Source organism: Dendrobates tinctorius, unplaced genomic scaffold, assembly GCF_039654945.1.
Source record: "Dendrobates tinctorius isolate UK_male_01 unplaced genomic scaffold, ASM3965494v1 ptg000015l, whole genome shotgun sequence".
NCBI lineage: Eukaryota > Metazoa > Chordata > Amphibia > Anura > Dendrobatidae > Dendrobates > Dendrobates tinctorius.
The window spans coordinates 30492327-30508690 of NW_027361683.1; the positions used below are offsets into that span (position 1 = coordinate 30492327).

General features: G+C 45.4%; 1 protein-coding gene across 8 annotated transcripts in view; it reads right to left on the reverse strand.

The window, feature by feature from the left end:
- The window catches only part of HNRNPR (heterogeneous nuclear ribonucleoprotein R), a 191487-nt gene that overhangs the window by 144006 nt on the left and 31117 nt on the right, over nucleotides 1-16364 (reverse strand). For all 8 annotated transcript variants that reach the window (XR_012227396.1, XR_012227398.1, XR_012227392.1 and 5 more), the window contains exon 2: nucleotides 14421-14528. Coding sequence is in view for 5 of the 8 variants with exons in the window: in XM_073563270.1 (XP_073419371.1) it covers nucleotides 14421-14501 (81 nt within the window). In the remaining 3 variants the exon portion in view is untranslated. The remainder of the gene's footprint in view (nucleotides 1-14420; nucleotides 14529-16364) is intronic.

Here is a 16364-nt window from a genome sequence, read left to right on the forward strand (position 1 = left end):
CTTAGAATTATCACCAAAAGGTCTATCTTCGTCTCATCAGACCAGAGAATCTTATTTCTCATAGTCTGGGATTCCTTCATGTGTTTTTAACCAAACAATGTGGGCTTTCATATGTCTGGCACTGAGGAGAGGCTTCCGTCAGGCCACTCTGCCATAAAGGCCCGACTGGTGGAGGGCTGCAGTGGTAGTTGACTTTGTGGAACTTTCTCCCATCTCCCTACTGCATCTGTGGAGCTCAGCCACAGTGATCTTGGGGTTCTTCTTTACCTCTCTCACCAAGGCTCTTCTCCCACGATTGCTCAGTTTGGCTAGACCGCCAGGTCTAGGAAGACTTCTGGTGGTCCCAAACTTCCTCCATTTAAGGATTATGGAGGCCACTGTGCTCTTAGGAACCTAGAGTACTGCAGAAATTCTTTTGTAACCTTGGCCAGATGGCTGCCTTGCCACAATTCTGTCTCTGAGCTGCTTTGCCAGTTCCTTTGACCTCATGATTTTTATTTGGTATGACATGCACTGTGAGGTCTTATATAGACAGGACTTGATTTGTAAAGGCATACACCTATCAGTTTAATTAAACACAGCTGGACTCCAATGAAGGAGTAGAACCATCAAGGAGGATCACAAGGAAATGGACAGCATGTGACTTAAAAACGAGTGTCTGAGCAAGAGGTCTGAATACTTATGAACATGTGATATTTCAGTTTTTCTTTAATAAATTTGCAAAATTTTCTACATTTGTTTCTTTTCAGTCAAGATGGGATGTAGAGTGTACATTAATGAGAAAAAAATGAACTTTTATGAATTTACAAAATGGATGCAATGAAACAAAAACAAAATTTAAAGGGGTCTGAATACTTTCCGAACCCACTGTAGTTAGGTCCTAAAATATTTAGACAATGACACAAATTTTGGCATTTTATCATGTACCAAAATATATTCAAGCTATAGTTACCGTATATAGTCAATATGGGCTTAGATTGCAGACTCTCAGCTTTAATTTGAGTATATACACACATCCTAATTGGGGTAAAGGTTTTGGAATTACAGCTCTTTAATACATAGCTGCCTCTTTTTAAAGGGACCAAAGGTAATTGGACAATTATATCAAAAGCTCTTTAATGGGCTGCATGAGCTATTCCTTCATTAATCCATAAATTAGGTGGGTAAAAAGTGTGGAGCTGATTCAAGGTGTGACATTTGCATTTGGAAGTTGCTACTGTGAACACAAGCAGTCAAAAGAGCTTGTAATGAAAGAGAAACAGTCATAAGGCTGAAAAAAAAGGAAGAAATCTATCAGAGATGGTATAAAATGTTAGTAGTTGCCACATCAACAGTTTGGTACACTCTGCAAAAGAGTTTGTGACCTCAAAAAGGCCTGGAGGAACACGGAAGATAACAGTGGTAGATAATCCTTTCCATGGTGAAGAAAAACTCCTTCACAACATCAACCGAAGTGAAGAACACTCCCCAGGAAGTGCTTCAGTAGCTAAGTCTACCATAAAAAGAAGACTTCATGAGAGGAAATACAGAGCTTTCACTACAAGGTACAAACCTTAAAAATAAGAAGGCCAGATTAGACATTGCCAATAAACATCTAATGAAGCCTGCCTAGTTCTGAAAAAGCATTCATTGGACAGATGAAACTAAGATCACCATGTACCAGAATAATGGTAAGAAAAAAGTATGGAGAAGGCTTGGAATGGCACATCCAATACACACCACATCCTTTGTAGAACATGGTAGAGGCAGTGTGATGATGGGCATGCATGACTTCCAATGGTACTGGTTATGTGACTGAAGACCGAAACAGGTAGATGAATCACTTTCTGCTCAGATTCAACCAAATGCAGCAAGGTCAATCTGTACTGTGATGTGCTGTTCAATTATCCAAATCATACTGCAAAAGCAACCCAGGAGTTTTTTTTAAAGGCAAAGAAATGGAATATTCTGCAATGGCGGAGTCAATCATCAGATTTCAACCCTATTTAGCATGTATTTCACATGCTAAAAGATAAGCCAGAAAGACAAGCAACAACTGTCAACTACAGTAAATGCCTCCAAAAGCATCACAAAAGAGGAAATCCAGCTTTTAGAGATGTCCATGGCTTCCAGACTTCAGGCAGTCACTGCCTGCAAAGTATTAAAAATTAACATTTTATTTATGGTAAAGTTAATTTGTCCAATTACTTCTGAGCCCCAGAAATGTGGAGTATTTGTAGAGGACTGGTTGCAATTTCTAAAAGTTTATTAGGATAAAAGGATATTTTTGTTCAAGTCCTTTAATTAAATCTGAAAGTCCACACTTCAAGCAGGGCTGTGGAGTCGGAGTCGGAGTCGTGGAGTCGGAGTCGGTGCTCATTTTGGTGGAGTTGGAGTCGGTATAAAATGGACCGACTCCGACTCCTAAAATATATAATAAATTGGGTACAGTAATTCAATGCAGGATGTGCTGAATATTTTTTCATAGGAGTTAGGGAAAGTTATGAAATGTCCTATAAATGGCTGTTCTATTCCTGATCTAAGGCTACATTCACACACAGCGTTTTTCCTGTGTTTTTTGAGGATACGTTTTTCAGCTGCAAAAGCTGATCATCTTTTTAAAAAACCGCATCACCTGAAAGGTTTTTGAGCTCATAGATAATGTTTTCAATATCAAAAGCAGATTAGAAATCTGCTCTATCTATCCATTTATCCATATCTGTCTATCCATATCGTATCTGTACCAAAAAGAATGAAAACCGGGTAGTACACCAATATATATTCTGTTCTATCTAAATATCTTGATTATTGGATCATAAAAATGATTAAATGTCTGAGGTTCACATTGTACTACAATAAATTTTTCACTTAAATATAAGCAATATGTGTGGGAGTCGGAGTCGGAGTCGTGGAGTCGGAGTCGGAGTTGGAGTCGGTGTAAGGGAAATTGAGGAGTCGGAGTCGGAGTCGCAGGTTTGGCTTACCGACTCCACAGCCCTGACTTCAAGTGCATCTCAGTTGTTCCAATTTAAATAAAAAAAGAGTTGCACAAAGAGCCCAAATCACAAAGATTAGGTCACTGACCAAACATTTCTGGACCTAAGGGTACCGTTACACTTAGCGATGCACCAGCGATCCCAACAACGATATGGATCGCTGGTGCATCGCTAAGTGGTCGCTAGTGAGCTGCCACACAGGCAGATCTCACCAGCGACATAGCATGGGTCGGGGGTCGCTACTTACCTGTCAGAGGCGGCGATCCTGACGTCCTCCCGCCCGCGTCCACGTCGCTCGTCGGCACCACAGGAAGCGCCCGACGAGAAATGATCCAGGACGTTCTCGCGCGACCAGCGGGGGAGCCGGTCGGAGGTAAGTATCAGACATAGCGATATCGCTAGCAATATCGCTGCTACATCACAAAATCGGTGACGTTACAGTGATATTGCTAGCGATATTGCTATGTGTAACGGGGGCTTTACTGTATACTCCAACCTCATCCCAGGAGACATACTCAATGCCTAATCAGCCTGAATAACAAACTGCAGCTTGTACTGAGCATTATGAGATTTCATGGTGGTAAAGCATAAAAAGAAAAAGAAATACCACACACCCCTATCAAAACCTCAACACTCCTTCATACTGCTGTTGGTGTCCCTACCTAGTCTACAGCTCTGGCAAAAAGAGACCACTGCAAAATTTTCAGCTTGTCTGATTTTTCTCTTTACAGGTATATTTTTTAGTAAAATGTAAATTTCTCTTTTATTCTATAAACTACTGATAACATGTATTCGAGTGTCCAAGCACTAAATTTTGTATTTATTTTCAGAAAATGAGAAATTGTCAAAAGCACAAAAAATGCAGTGCTTGCAGACATCAAATAATGCTAAGAATACAAGTTCATAATCATTTAGAAACAACAATACTACTGTTTTAACTCCGGAAGAGTTCAGAAAACAATATTTTGTGGAATAACCATGATGATTTTTAATAACAGCTTTCATGTGTCTTGGCATACTTTCCACCAGTCTTTCACACTGCTTTGACATTATGCCACTCCTGGTACAAAAATTTAGGCAGTTCTTCTTTGTTTGATGGCTTGTGACTATCCATCTTCCTCTTGATTACATTCCAGAGCTTTTCAATGGGGTTCAGATCTGGAGATAGGGCTGGCCATGACAGGGATTTGATGTGGTGGTCCTTCATCCACACATTGATTGACCTAGCTGTGTGGCATGGCACATTGTCCTACTGGAAAAAAAACTGTCCACAGATTTGGACAACATTGCCTGAGCAGAAGGAACAACAACTTTTTGTCCAGGATAACCTTGTATGCGGCTTGATTCATACGTCCTTTGCAAAGATTAACCTGCCCAATTCCAGCCTTGCTGAAGCATCCCCAGATCATCACCGATCCCCCACCAAATTTCACTGTGGGTGCAAGACACTGTGGCTTGTACGCCCCTCCAGGTCTCAGTCTAACAATTAGCCGACCAGGTGTTGGGCAAAGCTGAATATTAGTCTCATCATAGAAGATTACTTACTCCAGTCCTCTATGGTCCAATCCTTATGGTCTTTGGCAAGCTTCAGCCTGGCTCTCCTTTGCTTCTCATTGATGAAAGGCTATGTTCAAGCTTTACATGGCTTGAGCCCTGCCTCTAGGAGCCTGTTACGAACTGTTCATGCCATTCACTTCACCCCAGCTGCCATTTGCCATTCCTTTTGTAGGTCACTTGATGTCATCCTGCGGTTGTTGAGTGACATTCGAATAAGATGACGGTCAACCCTGTCAGTGGAGATTCGTTTTTGCCCTCTGCCGGTCTGTAGCTTCGTTGTCCCCAATGTCTGCTGCTTGACCTTGTTGTAATGGACTGCCATCTTAGAAACTTTAAAGGGAATCTGTCACCCCATTTTTCGACTAACAGCTGCCGGCACCGCCATCAGGGGCTTACCTATAGCATTCTGTAATGCTGTAGATAAGCCCCGATGTAACCTGAAAGATAAGAAAAATGAGTTATATTATACTCACCTAGGGGAGGTTAGAGTCCAGTTTTGGTCCAATGAGTGTAGCGATCCAGTCCAGCACCTCCTATCTTCTAACGGTGACGTCCTCTTCTTTGCTTCCCCCGTCTTAGCTCCTGCGCAGGCGCACTCTGCTCTGCCCTGTTGAGGGCAGAGCAGAGTACTGCAGTGCGCAGGTGCCGGACCAGGTCAGAGAGGTCCGGCGCCTGCACACTGCAGTACTTTACTCTGCCATCAACAGGGCAGATAAAGTACGCCTGCGCCGGAGCTGCGACGGGAAGCAAAGAGGATGTCACCGCTACAAGAGGGGAGGCGCCGGACCACGACACCCATCGGACCAAGACCGGACCGCCCCTGAGTATAATATTCGTTTTTCTTCTCTTTCATGTTACATTGAGGGCTTATCTACAGCATTACAGAATACTGTGGGTGTATGCTTCTGCCGCTAGGAGGCTGACACTAAGTGAAAAAAAGGTTAGCTCCTCCTCCGCCGTACACACCCTCGCCCCTATTGCGGGCGGAAATCAGTTTGGTGCCAAAGCAGTAGGACGACAACAAAATCAGCCTTAATACAAGTACAACATGTCCAGAAAAGAACCACCCTTACACTGTGTTCCAAATTATTATGCAAATGATATTTTTCTCTGATTTTCCTAAATAGTCGGTACAAATGACAGTCAGTCTAATAAAAGTCATCACTCGTTAGAGTATACATCGAATTTTATTGAAGAAACCTCCCAATGAAAACAGTATAATCTCCAAAATGAATAAAAACTCAAATTGGACTGTTCCAAATTATTAGGCACAGTAGAATTTCTAAACATTTGATATGTTTTAAAGAATTGAAAATGCTCATTTGTGGAATTTGCAGCATTAGGAGGTCAGATTCACTGAACAAAAAAGCTATTTAACTCCAAAACATCCTAACAGGCCAAGTTACATGTTAACATAGAAACCCTTCTTTGATGTCACCTTCACAATTCTTGCATCCATTAAACTTGTGAGTTTTTGGAGAGTTTCTGCTTGTATTTCTTAGCATGAAGTCAGAATAGCCTCCCAGAGCTGTTGTTTTGATGTCAACTGCCTCCCAGCCTCATAGATCTTTTGCTGGATGATACTCCAAAAGGTTCTCTATAGGGTTGAGGTCAGGGGAAGATGGTGGCCAGTGCCACACCATGAGTTTATCTCATTTTATGCCCATAGCAGCCAATGACTCAGAGGTATCCATTACAGCATGAGATGGTGCATTGTCATGCATGAAGATGATTTTGCTCCTGATGACACATTTCTGCTTTTTATACCATGGAAGACAGCTATCAGTCAGAAACTCTATATACTTTACAGAGGTCATTTTCACACCATCAGGAACCTTAAAGAGCCCTACCAGCTGTTTCCCCATGATTCCGGCCCAAAACATGACTCCTCCACCTGCTTGCAGACATCGCAGCCTTGTTGGGACATAGTGGCCATCCACCAACCATCCACTACTCCAGCCATCTGGACCATCCAGGGTTGCTCGACACTAATCAGTAAACAAGACTGTTTGAAAATTAGTCTTCATGTGTGTCTGGGCCCAATGCAACAGTTTCTGCTTGTGAACACTGTTTAGGGGTGGCCAAATAGTAGGTTTATGTACCACTGCAGCCTTTGAAGGATCCTTCACCTTGAGGTTCGAGGGACTCCAGAGGCACCAGCAGCTTTAAATATCTGTTTGCTGGTTTGTAATGGCTTTTTAGCAGCTGCTCTCTTAATCCGATGAACTTGCCTGGCAGAAACCTTCCTCATTCTGCCTTTATCAGCACAAACATGTCTGTGCTCAGAATCAGCCACAAATCTCTTAACAGTACAATGATCACATTTAAGTTTTTGGGAAATATCTAATGTTTTCATGTCTTGACCAAGGCATTGCACTATTTGATGCTTTTCAGCAGCAGAGAGATCCTTTTTCTTTCCTAAATTCCTTGAAACCTGTGACCTGCTTAATAATGTGGAACATCATTCTTGAGTAGTTTTCCTTTAATTGGGCTCACCTGGTAAACTAATTATCACAGGCGTTTGAGATTGATTTCAGTGATCCAAAGAGCCCTGATACACAATACCATCTATGCATCTATGAGTTTATTTGAAAAACAAAAAAATTACATCTTTATGACACTTAAATCCAATTTGCATAATAATTTGGAACGCAGTGTATATCACAAATAAATGCGTATTTAAATTAAACAAAACAAGAGCCAACTTGGCTAATAGGGTGGGTGCTGTGTCCCCCAATGAGAGACTCGGAGAAAAGGATTTTACGGTGAGTTATCACAAAAATCCATGCTTCTCCTTCGCCTCATTGGGGGACACAGATACTGTGGGACGTGCAAAAGCAGTCCCTGGGTGGGAGATTGACTCACCGATCCAAGCTGCATGCACCTCTTGTTTAAAGGTGCGCCACCGCTGCTTGGAGAATCCTTCTACCCAGGCTCGCATCCGCCGAGGCCTGAGTATGGATATTATAATGTTTGGCAAAGGTTGCTGCCTTGCAAACCCGTTCCGCCGAAGCCGAAGAGGCGCCCACTGCCCGAGTAGAGTGCGCTATGATCCCTGATGGAATCGGCGTGCCACTAATGCGGTAGAACTCCTGAATAGTCAAACTAATCCATCTGGCTATGGTCGATTTTGAGGCAGCGAGTCCCTTCCTGCGCCTTTCGGGGAGCACGAACAGCGTGTCCGTCTGACGAAAGGGAGCCGTCCGCGACATGTACCTCCGAAGGGCTCTTACCAGGTCTAAAGTGTGAAGAGCCTTTACCACACGGTGCACCGGTGCTGGACAAAATGAAGGCAAGACAACGTCCCCAATATGAAATGAGGACCCGACTTTCGGTAGAAAAGGAGGGGCTGGTCTAAGCACCACCTTATCCTTATGGAAAGTGAGGAACGGAGCTCGGCAGGATAGTGCCGCCAGCTCTGAAACCCGCCTGATAGAAGTGATGGCCACTAGGAACGCCACTTTCCAGGAAAAGTACCTCAAAGAAATATCCTGAAGCGGTTGAAATGGAGCTTCCTGCAGAACACTTAGGGAGGTACCAAGGGGGAGACTCCCTGGATGAAAATCTTTAGCTGCAAACTGGTAGCAATTCTGCACTGGAAAAGGATGGATAGAGCCGATATTTGTCCCCTGAGGGAACTTGGGGCCAGGCCCGAGTCTAGGCCCGACTGGAGAAAGGCCAAGATGTTGGGGATCGAGAATCTCAGCGGAGAAACACTGCGGCCTCGACACCAAGCGAAGAACACCTTCCAGGTGTGGTGGCAAATTCGTGCTGAGGCCAGCTTCCAGGCGCTAGCCATTGTAGCGACCACCTTGCTCCCAAACCCTGCCTGGGTTAGAATCCAAGATTCAATGGCCATGCCGACAAACACAGGGCCGCTGAGTTCGGGTGGCAAATCGGCCCTTGAGAAAGTAGATCTGGGCGCTCTGGTAGTCGCCAAGGAACGTCGGCGAGCAGCTGCATTAGATCTGCGTACCACGCTCGACGGGGCCAGTCTGGGACCAGCAGAATTGCCAGAACCCCTTCTATCTTTATCTTTTTGATGACTCTCCGAAGTAGTGGCAGCGGGGGAAATAGATATGGGAGGCAAAACTGGTTCCATGGCAGAACCAACATGTCCACAGCGATTGCCTGCGGGTCCCTGGCCCGAGCGGAGTATGTGGGCACCTTGGCATTCACTCTGGAAGCCATTAGGTCCACATCCGAAGTTCCCCACAGTTGACAAATCTGCTGGAAGACTTCGGGATGTAGAGACCACTCTCCAGACGCAAGACCCTGCCGGCTGAGAACGTATGCCGACCAATTTTCCACCCCCGGGATGTGGACTGCCGAGATCACCGAGTGGTTTGCTTCGGCCCACTGAAGAACGTGCCCCACCTCGCACATGCTTGCTCTGCTGCGGGTGCCCCCTTGATGATTTATGTAAGCCACCGCCGTGGCTTTGTCCGATTGAATTCGGACAGGGCGGCCTGCTAGAAAGTGATGAAACTGTTGCAGAGCCAGCCAAATTGCCCGTATCTCCAATAAGTTGATCGGAAGGTGGGCCTCCTGCGGGGACCACCGCCCTTGGGTCAAGTGGTGGCGAAACAATGCTCTCCAGTCGAGGAGACTGGCGTCGGTTGTCATCACCAACCAATGGTCTGGGAGAAAGGGTTTCCCCTGGGTCAGAGAGGAACTGGTTATCCACCATTTGAGCGACTGCCTGACTTGAGAGGACAGCCGGCACCGCCGATCAAGCGCGAAAGGATTCCTGTTCCAGGCTGACAAGAGGGCGTGCTGCAGGGGGCGAAGATGGAACTGGGCGAACGGTATCGCTTCCATTGCCGCCACCATTTTTCCTAGAATCCTCATCCCGAACTGGATGGAATGAGGGACTGGTTGGCGAAGTGTCCGGACTCCCTGCCGAAGAGCTAGCACCTTTTCCTGAGGGAGAATTACCAACCCTCGGCAAGTGTCAAAGATCATTCCTAAGAAGGAAATCCTCTGAGCTGGCACAAGAGATGACTTCTTCGCGCTGACCAACCACCCTAAGTGGGCAATAGTATCCAGCGTGATGTTGACATTTTCCTCGCATACCCATATTGAATGGCACCTGACCATGAGGTTGTCCAAGTAAGGCAAGATGACTATGCCTCGAGAATGCAGTATGGCCATGACAACTGCCATAACCTTTGTGAACACACTGGGAGCCGTTGCTAGCCCGAAGGGAAGCTCTACGAACTGAAAATGTTGACCGTTGATGGCGAAGCGTAGAAACCTCTGATGGAGGAAAAATGGGAATATGCAGATATGCGTCCTGGATGTCGATCGAGGCCAAGTATTCTCCCTGCTCCTTGGCCGATATGACTGAAAGGAGAGACTCCATCCGGAAAGGTCTGATCCTGATGAATTTGTTCAGAAGCTTCAGGTCTAAAACAGGTCTGACAGACCCGTCCTTTTTGTGAACCGTAAACAGATTAGAATAGAAGCCCTGAGCTCTTTCGTGTTCTGGCACGGAAACAATGACTCCGTTGTGCTGGAGCGATTCGATAGCCCCTAATAGAGCCCTTGCCTGGGTATCCACCCTGGGAAGACGAGAAAGAAAAAACCGTCTTGGAGGGAATCTGAAAAATTCTATTTTGTAACCTGAGGCCACCAACTCCTTTACCCACACGTAACTTGACCCAGAAGTGGCAAAACCAGAGTAGACGGCCGCCCACCTTGCTGGTGTCGACTGGCAAACGCCTCGAGTCTTTTAGCTGATAATCTTTGGGATCTGGATCCCCTCGATCTGGGCTGCTGAGTTCGCATTCTCCCCAATGGGTTGGTTCTATATGAGACCTGCCGCTCCCTATCCTGGTTAGGGTGGCCTGAAGCGGCAGAATTGTCCACCCGGGGTTGCGAAAGGTCCGAAAACGTGCCCGAAAAGGGTGGCGAAAAGGTGGTTTGACCTTTTGTTGAGGGAGAAAACCGCTCTTTCCTCCTGTGGTGTCAGAGATAAGTTTATCCAACTTCTCCCCAAATAGACGGCCGCACTGATAAGGCAGGGAAGTCAAGGACTTCTTGGAAGCAGAATCGGCCCGCCATGTCCTTAACCATACAGCTCTTCTGATAGAAATTGTGGCAGCAAGTGCCGAGCAATTGGCTGCATCCAAAGACACATTGATTACATAGGCTCCGGCCATCGCCATCTGACTCGCGATCTCCGATATCTCAGCAGGTAGCTCTCGCTCCTGCGCGACCTTGTTTAATGATTCTGACCATGAGATCATGGCCTTAGCTACCGAAGTTGCTGCGAACGAGGGAGAGAGCGCTGATCCTGACGCCTCATATACTGAGCAAGCTAAGCTCTCTGAGGTGATCCGTGGGATCCTTAATAGAGGAAACACTAGGAATGGATAACAGGGTTTTAGTGGCTAGACGCGACACCGGTGGATCCACCGGAGATGTCGTCCATTTCTTACGGATGTCCGGGGCAAATGGATACCTTACTTCGAGTGCCTTTTGACCCGAGAAACGCTTGTCTGGTCGTTCCCTGAGTCGCTGCACTATGTCCTCAAACTCAGGGTGAGAGGAAAAAATTCTGTGAGGCCGCTTCACTCGTTTAAACGCCAACTTATGGCCTGAAGCCGCGGTGGAATCATCCTCAATCCCCAAGGTCTGATTGACGGCTTCTATGAGACTGTCCACTGTCTCACGTGACCCTGGAGCATCCAGGTCAAGGGGCTCGGCTGTGTCGAAATCTGAGGTGTGCTCGCTATCAACCACTGGTGACGGGGAGCGAGAAGCAGAACTTACGGATGCCAAAGCACCGGATAGACTGGGCAACACCGCGTGGATTCTCTTCCCCTGGGTCTGCCAGGAGTGAAAGCGGCCCCTGCAGGCCGAAGGCTCTAGTGAGGTGGAGGTACACACTAAGGCCGGCGAGCCACTGTCCCTGCCCCTATCTGGTGCCTGAAGGGACTCGATTGCCCTCGTAAGCGACGCCATGGACTGTGACAGTGATAGGGCCCATTCCGGGGGGCTTGGCACATTGGTCAAGGTCGCCGGGGAGGGCTCCTGGGCGCGTTCGGACTCGCAGGCTTCGTATAACCGCTTGCTCTGTGCCCGCGGAAACGCAGCCCGACTAGAGATGCATGCAGCGTAAAAAAAAGTGTGCGTCTTTGCCTTTTCGGACATGCTGTATCTGTCCGCTGCTGGGGATGGGTGGGAGGAGGTAGCACCACGTTTCACTGTAGCGTGGCCTCTCAGGCAGCACTTGCCCCAGTCCTGTGCCCCCCACGTTCCTGGACACCTCCACACCGAAATTGCGTGCCACCAGCTGCAGGGCGGACCGCTGGCATATAAACTGCTCCAGGGGCGGCACTTCCGGGTCTGCGGCCTAGCCGCGCTCCGAAGCCGGGGGCTAAATTTATTCACCGCCACCAGTGACTTGCGGCCCGGAGGCGGAACTTCCGGTTGCAGCCTAGCTCTGGCTAAAGCCGCGGCCTCGATTTTCTGCCCGCGTCGGGGTGGGGGGAATAGGGACCGGGGGGGCGCGACTTCATGGCGCCGCAAAAAAATGGCGCTACTTACTGGCGCAGGCTTCATCGCACCGCGCTTCTGCAGCCACGCTCAGCCAGGAATGGCCGGTGGCATCTGACAGCTACGGATTCCAGCCCTGGATCTTCGTTGCAGGAGCCGTCCCAGGCCCTCTCCTCACTGGCGATCCTCTTCAGCTTCCCAGCTCAGGTATGTGAGGGGGCCTTGACAAAATAGGACGGTGCAGGCAGCCTAGCTCCATCTAACCCCTTCAGGGGGTGAGGAGAGGGACCGTCTGCCGCCTTGCAGCACCGTAGTCTAAGCATTGGTGGAGCAGTGGGGGCCGCACGGACTAGTCTTGTGCCTCTGTACAGCCCATGGTTTCAATACCTAGGGGTGGTCAGGGCTAAGCCCGGCATTGTGTCCCACGTCGCGGGTGAGGATACGTGGAGGGACACTGCAGCAAAAAAAAAAAAAAAAAACAGACGTGTGCCTTCATGGACACTAAGCAAAAAACTGATTTCCGCCCGCAATAGGGGCGAGGATGTATACGGCGGAGGAGGAGCTAACCTCTTTTTTTCCACTTAGTGTCAGCCTCCTAGCGGCAGAAGCATACACCCACAGTATCTGTGTCCCCCAATTAGGCGAAGGAGAAAGTTATTTTTTCATTCCTATTACTTTTGGGATATTACTAGCACTTGTTTTGCCATCCAGCTTGTCCTATTGCAAGAAGATTGTGAACACCACAGCAGAGTTTTCTATGCTTTCCTTCATTAAATAAGATTTGATTCAGTTGATCACCTAATCAGAAGCACATTAAGTAGAATGAGGTGTACTCTGGTTGGAATTCAACTGACACTGTAGAATGGCTGTCAGACATGTAGAGAAGCTGATTTTTACAGAACTGTGCAGTGGTCTCTTACTTTTGACATATATCTCTGGCAAAAATTAACATTCATATTAATGCCAGGACCAATGGATGACAGAGTATCAAACTACTTCAAGCAGGTACGCATACCAGGAACACCCCACAAATCTGCCCTTTTGCAGATCCTGTAAATTAACTTAAATTGAACCTGTCAGCAGGATTGTGCACAGTAACCTAGTGTCAGGTCTGCGCTGATATACTGATTAAAATGATACCTGGGTGGATTAAATCCATCTTGTGGTTGTTGTTTAACCTTTATTTTCAGTTTTGAGTTAATGATATGCTCATGACCCAGGGCGGGGCCTCCATGTGGTGCTCTTATTAGCTATTAATACTGAAGACTCCTGGCAGGTCACTGATCTCTCAGTGACCTGCCCCTTGACCTGCGCTAATCGCATGTGTACTGTGTATATAATTATTATGATTCAGGTTATCCTGATATTAAAAAAAAATAATCCATTTGAAAATGGCACTCGCTGCGCTTGCGCATTAGTAGCTATCGGTGTATATAGAGGTGATCCGATTGCCGCTACTGAGCATGCACCAACAGCGCCATCTTGGAGGATGAAATTTTCTTTTTCTTCTCTAGCAAGATGGTGCAAATAAGAACATAAAGGCTCATCTCAGTTTTGCCAGAAAACATCTTTATGATCCCCAAGACGTTTGGGAGAATAATCTGTGGAATGACCATGACAGAAGATAAATTTTTTGGAGGGTGTATGTCCTATTACATCTGGCGTAGAAGTAAAACAGCATTTCAGAAAAGGAACATTATGCCAACAGTAAAATATGGTGGTGGCAATGTGAGGTTGTTTTGCTGCTTCAGGAACTGAAAAACTTGCTGTGGTAAATGGAACCATGAATTCTGCTGTCTACCAAAAAACTCATGCAGGAAAATGTCCGTCCATCTGCTTGGGTTATACAGCAGGACAGTGATCCAAAACACACCAGCAAGTCAACCTCTGAATGGCTTAAGAAAAACAAAATTAAGACTTTGTGGCAGCCTAGTCAAAGTCGTGACCTTAATCTAATTGAAATGCTGTGGCATGACCTTAGAAAGGTGGTTCATACTCGGAAACCCTCCAAAGTGGCGGAATTTCAACAATTCTGCACAGATGAGTGGGCCAAAATTCCTCCGGAGCGCTGCAAAAGACTCATTGCCAGTTATTGCAAATGCTTGACTGCAGTTGTTGCTGCTAAGGGTGGCCAACCACTTATTAGGTTTAAGGAACAATCACTTTTTCACACAGGGCAATGTAAGTTAGGATTTCCTTTTCCCTTAACAATAAATACCTTCATTTAAAAACTGCATTTTGGGTTTACTTGTGTTATCTTTGTCTAATATTTAAATTTGTTTGGTGATATGAACATTTATGTGTGTGACAAACATTCAATAGAATAGGAAATCAGGAAGAGGGCAAACACTTTTTCCACACAATTGTATAAACATGAATATTTACCTTGATCTTTGCCTCATCTGGAGCCTTGATGCTTTCTTGGGTCTTATTTCCCTGCTTCTCCCTCTGTCTATAGGTTTTCATGACACCAGTGAAATGGGAGTTCTAGTTCTGAAAAGAGGAAACTTTAAATTACTCATAGATCTAAGCAAAATGAAATGTGATGACATTTTCTCAACTAATATTATAGATTGAGTCTGTGGCAATAATACTGCCTTAGTTATAGTGTGTATATATATATATATATTTATTAAACAGTAAAATGATACCATAGAGAGCATAAGATACATTGCAATGGAAATACCGTAGTTTTGTCTTTTACTTGCATTTACTGGTAGGCTCTGTTCACATAATAAGCCACTAGTGATAATTTTAAACCACGAGTGATATATACAAAAGATCAGATATACAATGTGCTCACTTAACCCTTCCACCTTCCTGACCAGGCAAATTTTTTTCAATTCTAACCAGTGTCACTTTATAAGGTAATAACACTGGAATGCTTCAACGGTTCCTGAGATTGCTTTTCAGTGACATTTATTATACTTCATGATTGTGGTAACATTTCTTTGATATGACTTATGTTTATTAGAGAAGAAAAAAAAAAATCAGAAATGTGATGAAAATGTAGCAATTTTTAAACTTTAAATTCTTATGCCCTTAAATCAGAGAGATGTCACAGAAAATAGTTAACATTTCGCACATGTCTACTTTACATCACCACAATTTTTGAAACAAAAAAAATTAGAAGGTTCTCATTTTTACACCACCATTTTTTTGGCAATTTTTTTGACAATTTTTCCTCCATGGCCATTTTCCAGAAACAAGCAGTAGTGGATGTTGCGGCGTGAAAATTGCAAACTGCTATTATAGTGACCAGTACGTTGTAGTGCCCAGTACGTTGTAGTGACTACTCGAGCTCATGCTTCTGGAGACACGCATTTGGAAGAGCAGAATTTGCTGAATTTCACTTTTCTGGAGCCCTTGAACTACCAATAAAGTAGAAGCCCTCTATATTTCCACTTACAGGTGACAGATCCGAGTGAAGACTTGTTTTTGTGGGTTGAGTTGAAGCTTTTATTGGGAACACTTTCCATAACATTTGGGATCACATTAATCCGGTGCTCTACGCCGAGCACTTACTTTGGGTTTTCTGTTTAAATCTCCGAGTGACGTTACAGATGAAATCTCCGATGGATCCATTCACTATAATGAGGCCGCAGAGTTACTCTGGACTCCGTGTGGCCTCTGATCAGTGTATCCTTTTCAAAAGTGCACAAAACTGTGGTTTACAGCGCTTTTATGCGTGCCTAAAAATACGGACACTGCCAGATCACAGGTCCTACAGCATCCACTATCTGCATCATTATAGGGGATCTTCCGCTGGAGGTTCCATCTGAATCATGTACTTCAGAGAATTACATGGAAACCCAGTGTAAATGATCAGCGCAGGATGAATGTGAGCCGAGCCATATTACTTCGATCTTTGTGAAGCAGAATGAACAAATCAATAGAAGGTAAAGAATTGATTTTATTTATTTTGCATGCCATTTTTCGTGCAGTATAAGTGATTAGACAAGTTTATTATTCGGGTCAGTACAATTACAGTAATACCAGAGTTATATCAGGTTTTTAGGTTTGGCTGCTGTCACACACTAAAATACGCTTTTTATTGCAAAAACTAGTTTTTGCATCCCCTTATTTCAACCAGGGCTGTGGAGTCGGAGTCGGAGTCGTGGAGTCGGAGTCGGTGCTCATTTTGGTGGAGTCGGAGTCGGAGTTGGAGTCGGTATAAAATGGACCGACTCCGACTCCTAAAATATATAATAAATTGGGTACAGTAGTTCAATGCAGGATGTGCTGAATATTTTTTCATAGGAGTTTGGGAAAGTAATGAAATGTCCTATAAATGGCTGTTATATTCCTGATCTAAGGCTACATTCACAC